This window comes from Erpetoichthys calabaricus, chromosome 3, assembly GCF_900747795.2.
Source record: "Erpetoichthys calabaricus chromosome 3, fErpCal1.3, whole genome shotgun sequence".
NCBI lineage: Eukaryota > Metazoa > Chordata > Cladistia > Polypteriformes > Polypteridae > Erpetoichthys > Erpetoichthys calabaricus.
This window is the reverse complement of record NC_041396.2, coordinates 234,035,331-234,049,738: the sequence shown is the minus strand read 5'-3', so window position 1 is coordinate 234,049,738 and position 14,408 is coordinate 234,035,331. Positions and strand designations below refer to the sequence as shown.

The 14,408-nt window shown below is 36.6% G+C and overlaps 1 protein-coding gene across 2 annotated transcripts in view; it reads right to left on the bottom strand.

Moving 5' to 3' along the window:
- pcmt (protein-L-isoaspartate (D-aspartate) O-methyltransferase) overlaps positions 1-14,408 on the bottom strand; it is a 70,422-nt gene that overhangs the window by 13,018 nt on the left and 42,996 nt on the right. For both annotated transcript variants that reach the window (XM_028797902.2, XM_028797901.2), the window contains exons 4-5: positions 13,944-14,048; positions 2,417-2,537 (exon numbers count right to left, since the gene is read on the bottom strand). In XM_028797902.2, the coding sequence (XP_028653735.1) occupies positions 2,417-2,537; positions 13,944-14,048 (226 nt within the window). The remainder of the gene's footprint in view (positions 1-2,416; positions 2,538-13,943; positions 14,049-14,408) is intronic.

Here is a 14,408-nt window from a genome sequence, read left to right as displayed (position 1 = left end):
CTGTCGAGCGGACATTTTCAGCCCTAAAGCGAATTAAAACTTATTCCAGAAATACGACAGGGCAGGTTCGACTTTCAGCATTAGCTTCGATGGCGATAGAAAGGGACTTCGTGATGGAACTGAAGTGCACGGATAATCTGTATGACAGAGTAATTGAACTGTTTGAGGAAAGAGAGGAGGATGGATTTTGTTTACAAATAATCCGAATTTTTGGTGAGTAAAATGTTGCGATTTTCCTAAATAATATTGCAAGTTTATGACTTATCATTGATGTTTTTTATGTGTGTCGCGGCTGTAGCTGCAGTAGAAAGGAACTTGTTCACCCCTGGTTTGTCTATTCAATAAAGGCATTTATTTTGGCTACAGGAGTTCTCTCTGCGATGCAATGGCTCTTTATACTGTATTTCTGCATATTAAGATGGTTTTTATAACCATAAATTAGTTTTTGAGGGGCGGGTTGATTCAGACGGAGCACTACTGAAGGCCTAGGTGTGAAATGCACGGTCCGCCACTGGTTTAATGATGATGTGACACAGGACAGAAGCAGCCGAATGAATTCTGAGGTGTTCAGAGACATACTGTCTGTTCAAATCCAGCTAAATGCAGTCAAATTGATTGGGCGGCGTTTCATGATGCAGATGGAAAAAGACCCAAAACATACAGCCAAAGCAACCCAAGAGTTTATTAAAGCAAAGAAGTGGAAAATTCTTGAATGGCCAAGTCGGTCACCTGATCTTAACCCAACTGAGCATGCATTTCACTTGTTGAAGACTAAACTTCAGACAGAAAGGCCCACAGACAAACAGCAACTGAAAACCGCTGCAGTAAAGGCCTGGCAGAGCATTAAAAAGGAGGAAACCCAGCATCTAGTGATGTCCATGAGTTCAAGACTTCAGGCTGTCATTGCCAGCAATAATACTATTACTTCAAGACTTCAAACACTGGTGCATTATACAGTATTCACCAAATAAAAATAAAATAAAATAAGTGCAACCTGGTGATGACATCTTTACCAACTGAACCATCATTAAGGCAAACTGCATTAATATGGATCTTGCTTCAAGCTAAGCTATATGCATAAATAATAAAACTGCAACTTGCATTTATAATGCTATTTGTGGTATAGCCCTACGGAAGCGTATTAGGGCCACGGTGAAGAAAAAAAAAAACTACAGACACAGTGAAGAAATAAAAAAACTATATGTCGAGAATAAGGTCGACTTGTTGACTTTATTCTCGACGCTTATGTCAAGATTGAAGTCGACATTTCCACTTTATTCTCGCCATTTATGTCGAGATTAAAATCGACATTTCCACTTTAATGACAAAATAAACTATGAGAATAAAGTAGAATGTCGTAAACTAAACTTCATCCTAAAATCAATGTTTAATTCACTAGATTTTCTTAAACCCCGGCATAAGTATTGTAGCACATTAAATACTTTGTGTTAAGTGTTCCCCGACCCAGTTAATTGCTACGCGCTTCTTAAACTGACTTCCTCTGCACTAAGAGGAGGCGCAGGCAGCGATCGCTGCACAGAATTCATTCACTTTATGATATTCCTGCCCTCTGAAAATTTAGAAAGCCAAGATAAATACTTGATATGATTTTCATGATGAAATGCATTAAAGCAGGTATTAAACATGCACAGTAGTGTGGCAGTACTGCTGCTCCCTCGCAGTAAGGGGTCCCCAGGTGTACGTTCAGTGTAGAGAACTTTTTGGCAGGTGTGACAAGGCTCCAAAAACTGGATGTATGAATGGGTATCGCACAGGTTTAACTTAAATATTGTGTAAATGTTGGGTTCATGATCTGGTGTTCGGAGACCCGAACACAGAATTCAATGGATGTTCTTCTGAGTGGGCTTTCTTTATTGCATGCGTGCTGTCTCTGTCTGACGTACCAAACCCCCAGTTCCTATCCTTCGTTTTTCTTTCTCCACATAACCAGTCACCACACAATAAACGTCTTTGTGAAATTAAAACTAGTTATAAACTTCGTTATACATGTTTAATTATGCCATCCATTCAGGGTTGCACCCATCCCAGCCTGCATTGTGTGCGAGGCAGGAGGAAATCCTAAACGGGGCACCAGCACATCGTATTATTTATTATTAATGGCATTGGACAATATAATCATTTGTTTACAAAATCATCTGCAAAACAGGAAATTTCACTTTTTTCTTTGCATTAATAATGATTACAACTTTTGCAAAGACCATGTTTAGAAAGTACATGGTATTTAAGAAGGTACACCATAATAATCTTACTAAATTACTAGATATTACAGAATTTTAATTACATACGGAAAAATAGTGTTTACCCTTTAAAGAACAAAACAGACATAATTAACAGGTTAAAAAAAAAATACATAAAGTGAGTTTTCAGTACTACATAATAAAAGACGTTAACTTACCGATCAGTTTTAGTCTTCCTGTTGAAATTAAATTGGGGTCATCCTTTTTGACATTGTTTATAGAATCATCTACTAATTCTTTAATGTGATCAATTCCTATGACTTTACCCCTGGGACCAACCTGTAATATACAAAGTAATATGTTCATGGCTTTTTTTTTTTTACCATTTCATGCAAATAAATATGTAAATCAAGTTTATACTCCTGCTTTTTCCTAATATGTATCACCAGAATCTAAAGACCAGGACAAATGTACAAAATAAAGAACCATTCCATGGACAAACATACACTGAACAGGGCATAATACTCTTCCAATTACAAAAAAAATACAAATTGGCAGATACCTAAGGGGGACTCTGTTCAGCCTATCAACAGTGTTATGCAATGTAAAAATAATGTCCTGCAAACTAACTTTGAGTACACTGTGAATACTCCAAAATCTAAATTTAAATTTATTTAAAAAGACAAAAAATAATATACTGTAAGTATAAACTGGACTGTTTTATGAATTGGCCTGCAGGAGCCCAATACTAAAACTTACTTTTTTGTATGCAGAATGAAACTGGAAAGACCAGCAGTTTTTCAAGACCAAAAAGCTAAATTCTAATGCTCCAATTTTTCACCCATGGGAGATACATAATTATTTTATTTCTCTGAAGTAGTACTTTTCATTACTTGCACATAGAAATACATTTAAAAATAGAAAAAAATAAAATACCAAATGTATAGCATAAATATATATTAAATGAACTGCTGTATAAAAGATGAAACAAGTGCTTCTCCTTAGGAAAGGACAAACACAAAATACCCAAATCGCACAAGTCTGATAATAGGAAAAATTAAACAATTGTACAAATAGGAATGTACAAGTCATACTTGATTTTCACAAAAGTACAGTGAATGATGTAAAAGAAATAAAAGATTATACCCTGCTTAAGCATACCCTACTGTATATCATTAAAACCTAGATGACTAGTGTGTGGTTGCAGCTAAGCAATAAAATTCTATTTTACAATATATGCAAAAAATATCTAGTCAGTATCATCTAAAAGTAGTTAGAACATTTAAAGTTTTCAAACAATACCAGATTACAAATAATCACAAAAAAGAGTTGTTCTAAAAGTTTGAAAGTTATGACTTAACTTATTATTTATTAGAAAGTAACTGTGATGGAAATTATTTTATGCATTAAATATTTATTTTATATATATTTATATATCTCTCTCTATATAAAAGAAAATCCTGAAATGGAAAGCAAATGCAAGGCTACGATACGTGATAATCCCGAAAGACATTTTAAAGACCTGCGAGACCAAGGAGACTTGCCACGGTGCGTCTCGCGGGGACCATAAACGTGAGACTTGGTGCCAAGAGATTGTCCCAGGGCCATAGACAAAAAGGACAGCGGTTGTACAGGCTTTAAAAAGATCGAAGGGCAGTGCGACAGCAGCTACCCCAACCGAATGCGAGCAGCATTATACATCCTGCAAGAAAGAATTCAACCACGCCCGGGGCCAGAAATAAAAGACAGGTATTGCTTTCACAATGTCACGCGAGACAAGGCAGTGAGCCATCATTTAAAACAAGTCAACAGACCTCTAAGCCAGCAGTTGTTGGATTGCTTTTGGCAGGCAAGCATCATGTGCTCCGAGCTCTTAAAACAATGACACGCGACAGGCAGAAGAGGCAGCTAGCAAGCAGCAAAAAGACAGCACATGATCAAAAGGCATATCCTTAGCGTACGTTCAGCCACAACATCCTTCACAACGCGAGCAGTATTATACGTCTGGGAAGAAAGAGATGTAACCTCGTGCGGGGCAGGAAATAAAGAAACAAATATTGTTTTTACAAAAGTTCTTAAAAGTAAAAGTGAAATTAATGTATATGTAACAATTCACAAGAAAATAACAATCTCTTTAAATTGTAGATTGCCTGCCTAAGGTAAAGTCATCCTGATGAATGGGGACATGGGAATGAGGGGTCCTTTCATCGGATTAGCGCTATTTCAGATGTGGAATGGCAAAATGGGGGAGGCAGCTTGATGAATGAGGTCTCCAGGACTTAAAACAAATCCAAATCATATTATGTGATATCATCTAATGTGAAATTCTACTCCGTACTTCTAGATTTTTTATTTTTTATACTGTACTGAGGATCTATTCTGTTCTATGTATTGTACTGTATTGTATTGACCCCCTTCTTTTTGACACCCACTGCACGCCCAACCTACCTGGAAAGGGGTCTCTCTTTGAACTGCCTTTCCCTAGGTTTCTTCCATTTTTTCCCTACAAGAGTTTTTTTTTGGGAGTTTTTTTCTGGTCTTCTTAGGGTCAAGGCTGGGGGACTGTCAAGAGGCAGGGGCTGTTAAAGCCCATTGCGGCACTTCTTGTGTGATTTTGGGCTATACAAAAAATAAATTGTATTGTATATCCGGTAAACCAAACACAGGGGTTGGCGAGCGAAGCGAGCAGGGGCAGAGCCCCCTAGTGTATATATATATATGTTTTTTTTTGTCTCCACCCCCGATATTTAAATTTTATATACCTTTTTTGATGCCCCAATCGATCAGCAACAAGTCTAAATCATCTGATTTTCACTCTAAATTACTTAATATGTAAACTGGCCAATCTCAAAAAATGACTTGATCTGCTTTCTAAGCTTTACAGTTCTACAGTTGTAGCAGTCAGAACGTCCTGTAAACAGAGACCAGCCAGGCAGATGTTAGTAGAAACAGTGTGTACGCACAAAAATGTTGCATACGCTCGTTTCCTTACTTACATTGCAATATATAAAAACTAAACTTGGCGTAAAGCCAAGTACATTCTGATGCCAGCCTTAACCTGTGCGTACACAAGTTTTTGGCTTGGTTTTACAAACTGGTGGCACCCATATGTCAAACGCTTCAGAGCCTTTCCTGACTGGACCTAGCGGTTCAGACGTAGTTTCATCGTGCTCTGAATGCAATCAGTCCATAGCGTGCTTCCAATAGAACGGTTTGTACATATAAGTACAATTACCTCACTTTAAATTTGCACTGCAGTTGTAATATTGCACAACCTGAGCCACTTATGCCTACATATTGCATATTTTTCATTATTTTTTTATTTATTATTATTATTGTTAACAATTTATAGGAAAATAAGTTTATGGAGGATTTGCAGACTGAATCTCACTGTACCATATAACAATAAAGGAATTCAATTCAATTCAATAGAAGAGATTGTGTATTTACAGATGATAACGACTGGCTTCTAAATTGATTTAGATTTCCAAGCGCTATCTTCTTGGAGCTCTTGATATCATTTTTAAGATAAAATGCAGTGAAGTATGTATATTACGTTATACAGATAAATTTTTAACTTCATTGTGGTAGCAATGAGCTGGCGCCCGTTCAAGGATTATTCCTGCCTCACACTGTATGCTTGCTGGTACTGGCGCGACCCTGAATGGATAGATGGGTGGAATTATTAAACATGTACTACGAAGATATTCCAATGTTCCTTAAACATTTTGAAGAATCTGAGTTCTAAGCTTACAAATGGCTTGACATTTATTAAAGAGCTAATTGTGTGGCGATTGGTTATTTGGAGAAAGAAAAGGAATGACAGGAATTGGGGGTTAGTATGTTTGAAAGAGACAGTACTGCTGCAATAAATTATATAATTGAGGGTCGTGCACGGTGCAGCAAGCATCTTGTGGGTGGCAGGAACAATCTCTGGATGGGGCACCAGCATGTCACTACCCACTGCGCCACTGTGCACTCATGTTTAACACATCTTTAATTCCTATCATCCTGAAAATTACATCAAGTATACATCTTCGTATTTAAGTTGTTAAGAGAGCTGTAATATCATGAATGTAATGTATTCTTCCTGTCAGCATAAGAGAAAGTCCGTTTAAGAAGCACATAGTGATTAACACACAGAGTACGTAGAAGAACACATAGAATACGAAGCATTTAATGTGCTATTTTAGTTACGATGAGATTTGAGAAACTGGTATATTGAACGATTTTAAGATGAAGTTTACATTCTATTTTAATGACAAAATAAACTACGAAAGTGAAGTGGACATTTTTACCTTTATTTTAACTGTGTCCCTATTTTTTCCTTTTCTCTGTACCCAAATACACTTCCGTATGACACTCAGGAGGTGGACAATGACTCGCCTTTTTACAGCAACTTTGATATCTGACCACTTCTTTTTTATTTCAGGCAGTGTGTGACTTTCTGAACTTGAACTTTCGAGTTTCTCTGTCACTCGATTAACTTCCTTTTGTTGTTTATACCACTGCTTAAACCAATAAATAGAAGAATTTCAGTGAATACCAAGTGGAGGCAAGGAAAAATGTACTATTTTCCCTGTCTTTTTGCCATTGTCTTTTCACAGAACACTAAACATAAGGGGCTGTTTATATTGATTTACATATTAAAATGTGCAAAAGTCTGGGAGGAGTCGGGGTGGGCCATGTTTTAGTGTGAATTCTATGCACAGCGTTATGCATGAGGCCTCAGAATAATTTATTTTCTTTTACATTAAGGACAGTGCAGTAATAAACTAAGGAAAAGGAACCAGAGATGTCACACTGTATAAGGAGAGGAACAGCAGACATACTGTATATGTGTTGTCCAGCTGAACTTCAAAAGGAAGAAAAAAGTTGTACAAATGAAAAGAGGAGCTGCTGGCAGAACTTTCCATTTTGTTCTTTAATTTAAACAGACACTACTTGCCTGAGTGTGGATAGTTAATTGAGTAGCTCTACCAAGTACAACCTAAATTATTAATTTGGGAAAGTAGTAACTAAAGCAGTTAAGCTAGTAACTATCACATTTTATTTTCTTTTATGCTGTATTATGGAGAAATATTTGTGTACATCTTTTATTAGTTAAAACAAATATGTACTGTAAGGGAATTTTACTTATTTTAGTATATTTATGGTAACTGAAATGAACAGGTAAAACCCCTAGTCTGCGGTTTAAATGTAAAAATACCCAGTTTGACACTTTAACACTGAACATAAGGCTTCTTCTACATGACTGGATATGAAATAGAACAATGAAAAGTATAAAGGGAGATAAAAAGACAATATTGTTATTGTAATTAGCCAGTTCTAGTAACATTAAATTAACTATCGTTGTTCTTGAGCCACAAGAGTTCACTTGCTACTCTCTAACAGATCTAATGGATTAAAATAAAAGTATACACAAAGATTAAACCTTTTGCACAATGACTACAGAACATTTATATAATAGAAATCCACAACAGATTTTTTTGGTGCAATGGTGGGGAAAGTACTCATGCATACTTAATATTTAGCAGCGTTGTTGTAATGAAGTCTTGCCTTCCAACAGCAAGCAGAGTTGACGGCAGCATATGGATCCTTAACAAACCGTGCTGGTATTTAATCGTGTATGTAGGCGGTGTCACATGAACTAAGCCAGTTTCATAAATACTTTATTTGTTTCATACTTCCTTGCTGTGGATTTTGCTTAAACCAGCTGTATGTCTAACATTAATTAATATGGTTATATTATAATGGAAGCTGCACAAAAAATAAAAGGGCTGCACTACAGGCTGAATAAAATGGACATAACCTCTTCAGTTAAAGAAGTAAAAATGAAAAGGGGGGGGGGGGGGGGTGGAGAGAAGATTGGACTTTTCTTGTGAGAAAAAGACAAGGCTGCTGTGCATGGTCTCTTTCTCTAAAACAAAAAGCTGTGCATTCTTTAAAACACTGCAGTGCATTTTCAGATTTTGTTTTCTTCTTTCACACTGGGAACTAGTTTAGTGCATTCAGAGTTGGCTTAGTGTGTGTGCTGTGGTCAAAATTGTTCAAATTTGCCAACCACGTTTATGTTTTATAAAAATAAAAATAAGACCAAGTGTGGTGTCATGATTTGATGTTTGAGGAGAAATGTAATCAGTGGCATATACAATACTCTGCATTGTATGCTTTGTCAACTGTTCCTGCGCTGAGGGTGGAAGGGCTGGATCCATATTTGGGCTGATATTGGGAAGGGTGAAAGTAAATGCTATAAGGAGAGGTGGAAGCTAAATGAAACAAAAGTAGGAAGTAACAGGATATTCATAAAGGCACACTGCCCAAAACGTGGAATCAGAGGCAGACCTAATGACAACGGTGAGGACAATAGACAATACTTTCCTTCACAGCAGATGACAAACCCTGCTTAAGTACTGAGAAAAGCACTATATAAATGTAAAAAATTACAGAGGGGATCACCACACCCATGCCTGGAGGCTTCATTAACTTTCAGCAGTAGAGCATGCATCCATAATAATGCTTAAATACCTGGGGATTTAAATAAGCTCCTTTGTAAAATTCCAAAATCACAGAACAACAAAGGTTTTTCTTGATCAACTTGACAAGCTTATGGCCTCAAATGATTTAGTTACAGAGGACAATGAAGCATTAATGTGAGGCGTTATATAAGGCGAGGGCCAGTATATCGTGCTGCATTTGTTATGTATGACCTTTTGAGAAATATGTTAATACCTGCTTTAAATGAACATTTCCCAAGCTGAAACTGGACTAAAATGGCCATCAGCCTTATTGCTAGTGTTAATGTTCATAAGGAGTACTGAAACAGAACTACAAGATGGTCAACTTAAGAAGTATTAATTAATGGCAAGGCTGCTGCAATAATTTGTTTTTTCCCCAACCCCTTTGGGATCTCTAAGCTGCTATTGCAGATTAGCTGTTACATTACATCTAATGATAAGAAGACCTAAGAATTTTACTCATGTACAATTGACAGCAGCTCTCCTTGAACATTCAGAAACAGCCACTTATGTAGCTAAACCAGGAGATTGTGTCTTAGTAATGGTCTTCCAGTGAAAGAATTGCATGGCCCTGAGGTGGAATAGGCCATACCAGGTACTTTTAACTACCACTACTGTCTGGCTACAAAAACATGGCTACAAAAAATCCCACTACTGAAACATCTAATCCCCAGAAGAAAATCATGCTATTAACTGACTGACATCAGAACTGTTTATTAATGCAACACACTCGAGTTGCAGTTAAAGTGATCTTGGGTCCCAACACATGCAAGCCAACAAAAAGTTCAAGGTGTGGGGTTATGGACCCTCAGTGATGGAATCAACATACTTACATGAAAGTGTTTTATATTATTTTAGTGGTGAGTACTGGACTCCTCAGTTTTGCAGTGGAATGTTAGTCACCATGTACAGTACAAGCCACAAATGCCTGCTTTAAAAACAAAGTTTATGTGGTGTTAACACATATCTAGCTTTTTTTTTTTTTTTTTTAGTAAAACTAATCAGGTTGGGTTTGTATGGTACTTCCACACTCTGTCCATGCAGGCATTCAGTTATCTGCAGTTTTTTTTACTATGTCTGATTACTTACAGTAGGTTTGGCATGATATTGATTTATGCAACCAAAAGATAGTTGATCAGTGGAAACTGACATCCTATATTTGCTATGACCCTAAAAAAATACATCTGTTATAGTACTGTGTGTCTGAAACACAAAGTAGTATGTCATACCGAAATGGTACTCATCTCTTAGGCATTACTCCTAACTGTACTCTTATACTTACTAATGCAGGGATGTCTAATACGTCGATCAGAAAGGTAGTGCAGGTAGATCGCGTTGCATTCAAAAAAAAATTTTTTTTTTAAATGTTAGTCTATCATATATCCTCCCTATGGGATTTGCTACTTGATTGACATACAGGGCGCCAGTCTGAGATCTCTTTTCTTCTAACACAATGGTCATCCCGCACGCACGATCAAACGTGCAATCTACTGCAAAACTCTGGCTATCTAAGTGATCTAGATAGCCTTCCAATTTATATCAACTAAAGAAGGGATTTAAAAAAAAAAAAAAATGTTGTTTTTTTGGGGAGGGTATGGGCTAGATGTGGAATTGGAAGAGGATTTTATTTTCTCACAATGTTATAATCAAAGTGCGTTTGTCTGATCTGTCAATCTCTCATTGCTATTCCAAAGAAGGAAAATGTGGAAAGGCACTTTCGAACTCTTCATAAAAACTACGAAACTGACTTCCTTCTGAAAAGCGATTTGAGAAAGAGAAAGGTAAGGCCGACACACGAAGCATCGTTCCAGGTGAGTCACTCGATCATTAAGCATAAGAAGTCCTTCTAAGATGGAGAGATGATAAAAGAGGCCTTCCTTGAGGCAGATGGTTAGGGAGAAATTCCTGCTGAGATTTCGAGACCCCTGGCCGGAGAAAAAGGAGTTTCTCCTTGTCATTAAACATGCAGAATACAAGCAACTTAATAACGATCAATGGCTGCTAGACTTGGTATTTTTTTTCCGATCTGACCAATATGCTTAATTTACAGCTGCAAAGAAAAGACAAAACCATGGTCAATATGATTAGCTCAGTTAATGCTCTCAAACAAAAAATGCAACATCTGTCCTCAAAGCTGCAGTGCCTTGATTTGGGGAACATCCAAAACCTTGCGTCAGAGCTTGAGACGCAATGGAAGGTATGTGCACAACTTGACAGCATACGCTACACAGAGAAGACTGAAAATTGCCTGTCAGACTTTGACAGACGGTTTCAAGACTCAGCTTTACTTGTGCCAATCGCTACATTTAAGTGCTATCCATTTAGGGAAGATGTTGAGGGTGATTCACCCGCATCAAAAATTGCAACACTGTTTCACCTAAAACTCCTCTATAGTGGAGGATGAGATTTTGACACTACAGGATGACATTCAGCTGAAGTATGGGGCTCATGGACAGTTTTGGAACTTACTCACAGAGGAAAAGTACCCAAACATGAGGAAATGTACTACCTCCTTGACTGCATTATTTGGCTCTGCTTATTTATGAGTCAGCCTTTTCCCACATGAAGATTAAATCCAAATACTGTAGTGACCATAAATTGTATTGAATTGTTATTGTGCCGTAACAGTTATTCAGTTTTGCAAGGTATGGCAACATATATTTTTATTATATATATATTAGCATTTTTAATGTAGGTAGATCATTTCGACCTAGTCATTTTAAAAGTAGCTCGCAAGCCGCAAAAGTGTGGGCACCCCTGTACTAATGCCTCCTTCAATTTTTCTTACTATTTGCATTTAATCCAATCTAATATGACAAGACTATATTCACTAAATACCTCATGCACTACCTGATATCTCACAGTTACCCTCACTTGTTTCTTTCATTACCTTATTAATATATACTCCTCACCCTGTTTTAATAGACTTTTAACAAAACAAAAAAAAAAAAAAAATCATAAAATGTTTATCGGTTGCTCAAGTGACTTCTTAATTATTGGCAACAACATCTGTTATTTCATTCTTGTCTGGTACCACGTTCTAGTTTAAAGTAGTCTGAATTAATGTTGTTAATACAAACTGAAGTTTCTGGATTGGTATACACTAGTTTAATCCATGCACAAATATTTGGGCTAAACCCAAATTTCTCCAAAGTAGTGAAAAGGTAGTTCCATTCAATCATATCAAATGCTTTTTCTGCATCCAAGGATAATAAAATCTCTGGGATGTTTGACTTTGCGGGTGAGTATATTACATTAAACAGGCGTCGAAGATTGGACGCTAAATGTCATTCTTTAATAAATCCAGTTTGATCTTGCGATATTACTGAAGGCAGTGATATTACTGAAGGCAAAAATTTTATATTATATATAATGTGTGTGTGTGTGTGTATAAAGTTCCATTACACGAAGTGCCAGGGACCTAGAAAATATTCTGCTGTAATGCAAATTTCGTAGTAATGAGATTTTGTATTTGTCACTATAGTGCTTTCTTTAACTTGCGTCCAGGCGTTTGCAATCATTTCAATAGCTTCTTTCATGTTAATTTTGATCTCCTCCTGTCTAAGTTATGCTGACAAGAATTTTTCTCAGCATTTCTGTGCGATAATACACTTTAAGAGTGTGAATGATGTTTAAATCCAATGGCTGAAGCACTGCTGTGCAATTGGGTGGGAGGAATGCAATGCAAACATCTAAATGTGGAAGCATGTTGTGGGCAGCACAGTTATCAATCAGAAACCGAAACATCCTTTTCTTCTTCGTATTGTGAAGTTTCTGAACTCTTTTGGGACCCACCCCCCACCCAATGGGACAACATGCCGAAGAGTGTCCCAAGGTGCGATTGCCACGTCTGTGGAAGATTGTTTGTACATACATACATACATACATACATTCATTAATTAATTATATTATATATATATATGTACACACACACACACACGGTATTATATACAGTGGAACCTCGGTTCACGACCATAATTCGTTCCAAAACTTTGGTCATGAACCCGAAGCAATTTCCCCCATAGGATTGTATGTAAATACAATTAATCCATTCCAGACCATACGAACTGTATGTAAATATATATATATTTTTTTAAGTTTTGAGGCACAAATATAGTTAATTAAACCATAGAATGCACAGCGTAATAGTAAACTAAATGTAAAAACATTGAATAATACTGAGAAAACCTTGAACAACAGAGAAAACTAACACTACAATAGTTCGCGCTATAGCGCTACCAACCGCTGGCTAAAAACACTTTTTTTTTTTTTTTAAATGAGTTTTAAGCACAGGGGAAAAAATGAACATTTGAAAAAATCCATATTTTAATAAACCACCGAGAAAAGTAACATTGCAACAATGCACGCTACGAACCGATTGCTGTAAACAGAAGTGAAACAAAATCAAGCCCAGTGCATTCTTTAACTGCCTTCCTACCTTATGCGTCCAGCTCTCTCTCGCACGCTGCCTGTGTGTGTGTGTGTGTGTGTCGCGCTCTCTCGCTCTCTCTCTCTTGTTCGCTATACAGGAAATGCACAGGAAGAGACTGAACATGTACAAACTGAAAGGGAAACTGGCTTGTCCGTATAACGAGTGTGTGATCGTGAACCGAGGCAAAAATTTGGCGAACTTTTTGGTCGTAAACCGTGTACTGAGATGTTCGTGAACCGAGGTTCCACTGTACTACAAAATCTTCAATAGCTTTCTATTAAATATTATACTGACTTTAAAATATAACTTCACATAAAGCCTTATATATTTCTATACCTCAGTATATCTTTCAGCATCTCCATTCCTTCAGATCTGACAAGCATTTAAAATCTTCAGATTTCAGTAGGCTTGCAGTTCCATTTATATTCCTGTGCTTCATAGGTGGCAAGGTACTTTTGTCTATAGCACTTAAACATATTTTAAAACCTATTCTTTTTAACTTGCTTTTAAATTCAACTGAAGGAAATGCATCACACCAGCAGATTTTTTTTCTTATTAAAAGTTCTATAAAAAGTTGTATTAACTATCCATTTAATCAGACTAATTTTGGATATATGGCAGCCTTCACAGCTAATGCAAGTTTTTTTTTTTCCCATTAGAACATGGTTGGAATAGTTATAGAATACAGATCACATAAAAAAAACAAAAACACAAATGCAGACAATTTTTTAAGAAAAAAAAAAAAACCAACATGACTGCAAACTAAAGCTTACAAAATACTAAATGCAAACTAACCATCCTTGAAAAGCAACCTGATAGAATTCCGCTTCCAGATCCAACGTCGAGAGCCTTTGCCCCTTCGTATAGCTGATCATGGAGGAGTTCCAAAGCATATGCATGCTTAAAAAAAAACAAAAAAAAAAACAAAGAATGTAAATAGAATCGCAACATTTTTTCCCCCAAATACCGTACATGTATTGCATTATAGTATATCTGAACCTTGACGTTGTGGGTTCAAATCCACCTAACACTGTGTGACCATGAGCAAGTCACTTGACCTGCCTCTGTTCCAATTGGAAAACGAAAAGGAATGAAACCAATTGTAATCATAAACGTTGTAAAATGCCTTGTAAATGTGCAAATGTACAAATATATAAATACACAAATACACATTTGCAAATAAGCTGTGCACATGTATATGTAAGTTAAGTCACACAATGTAACTGATCCAACAGACAGTAGTAGCAAGATAAATAATTC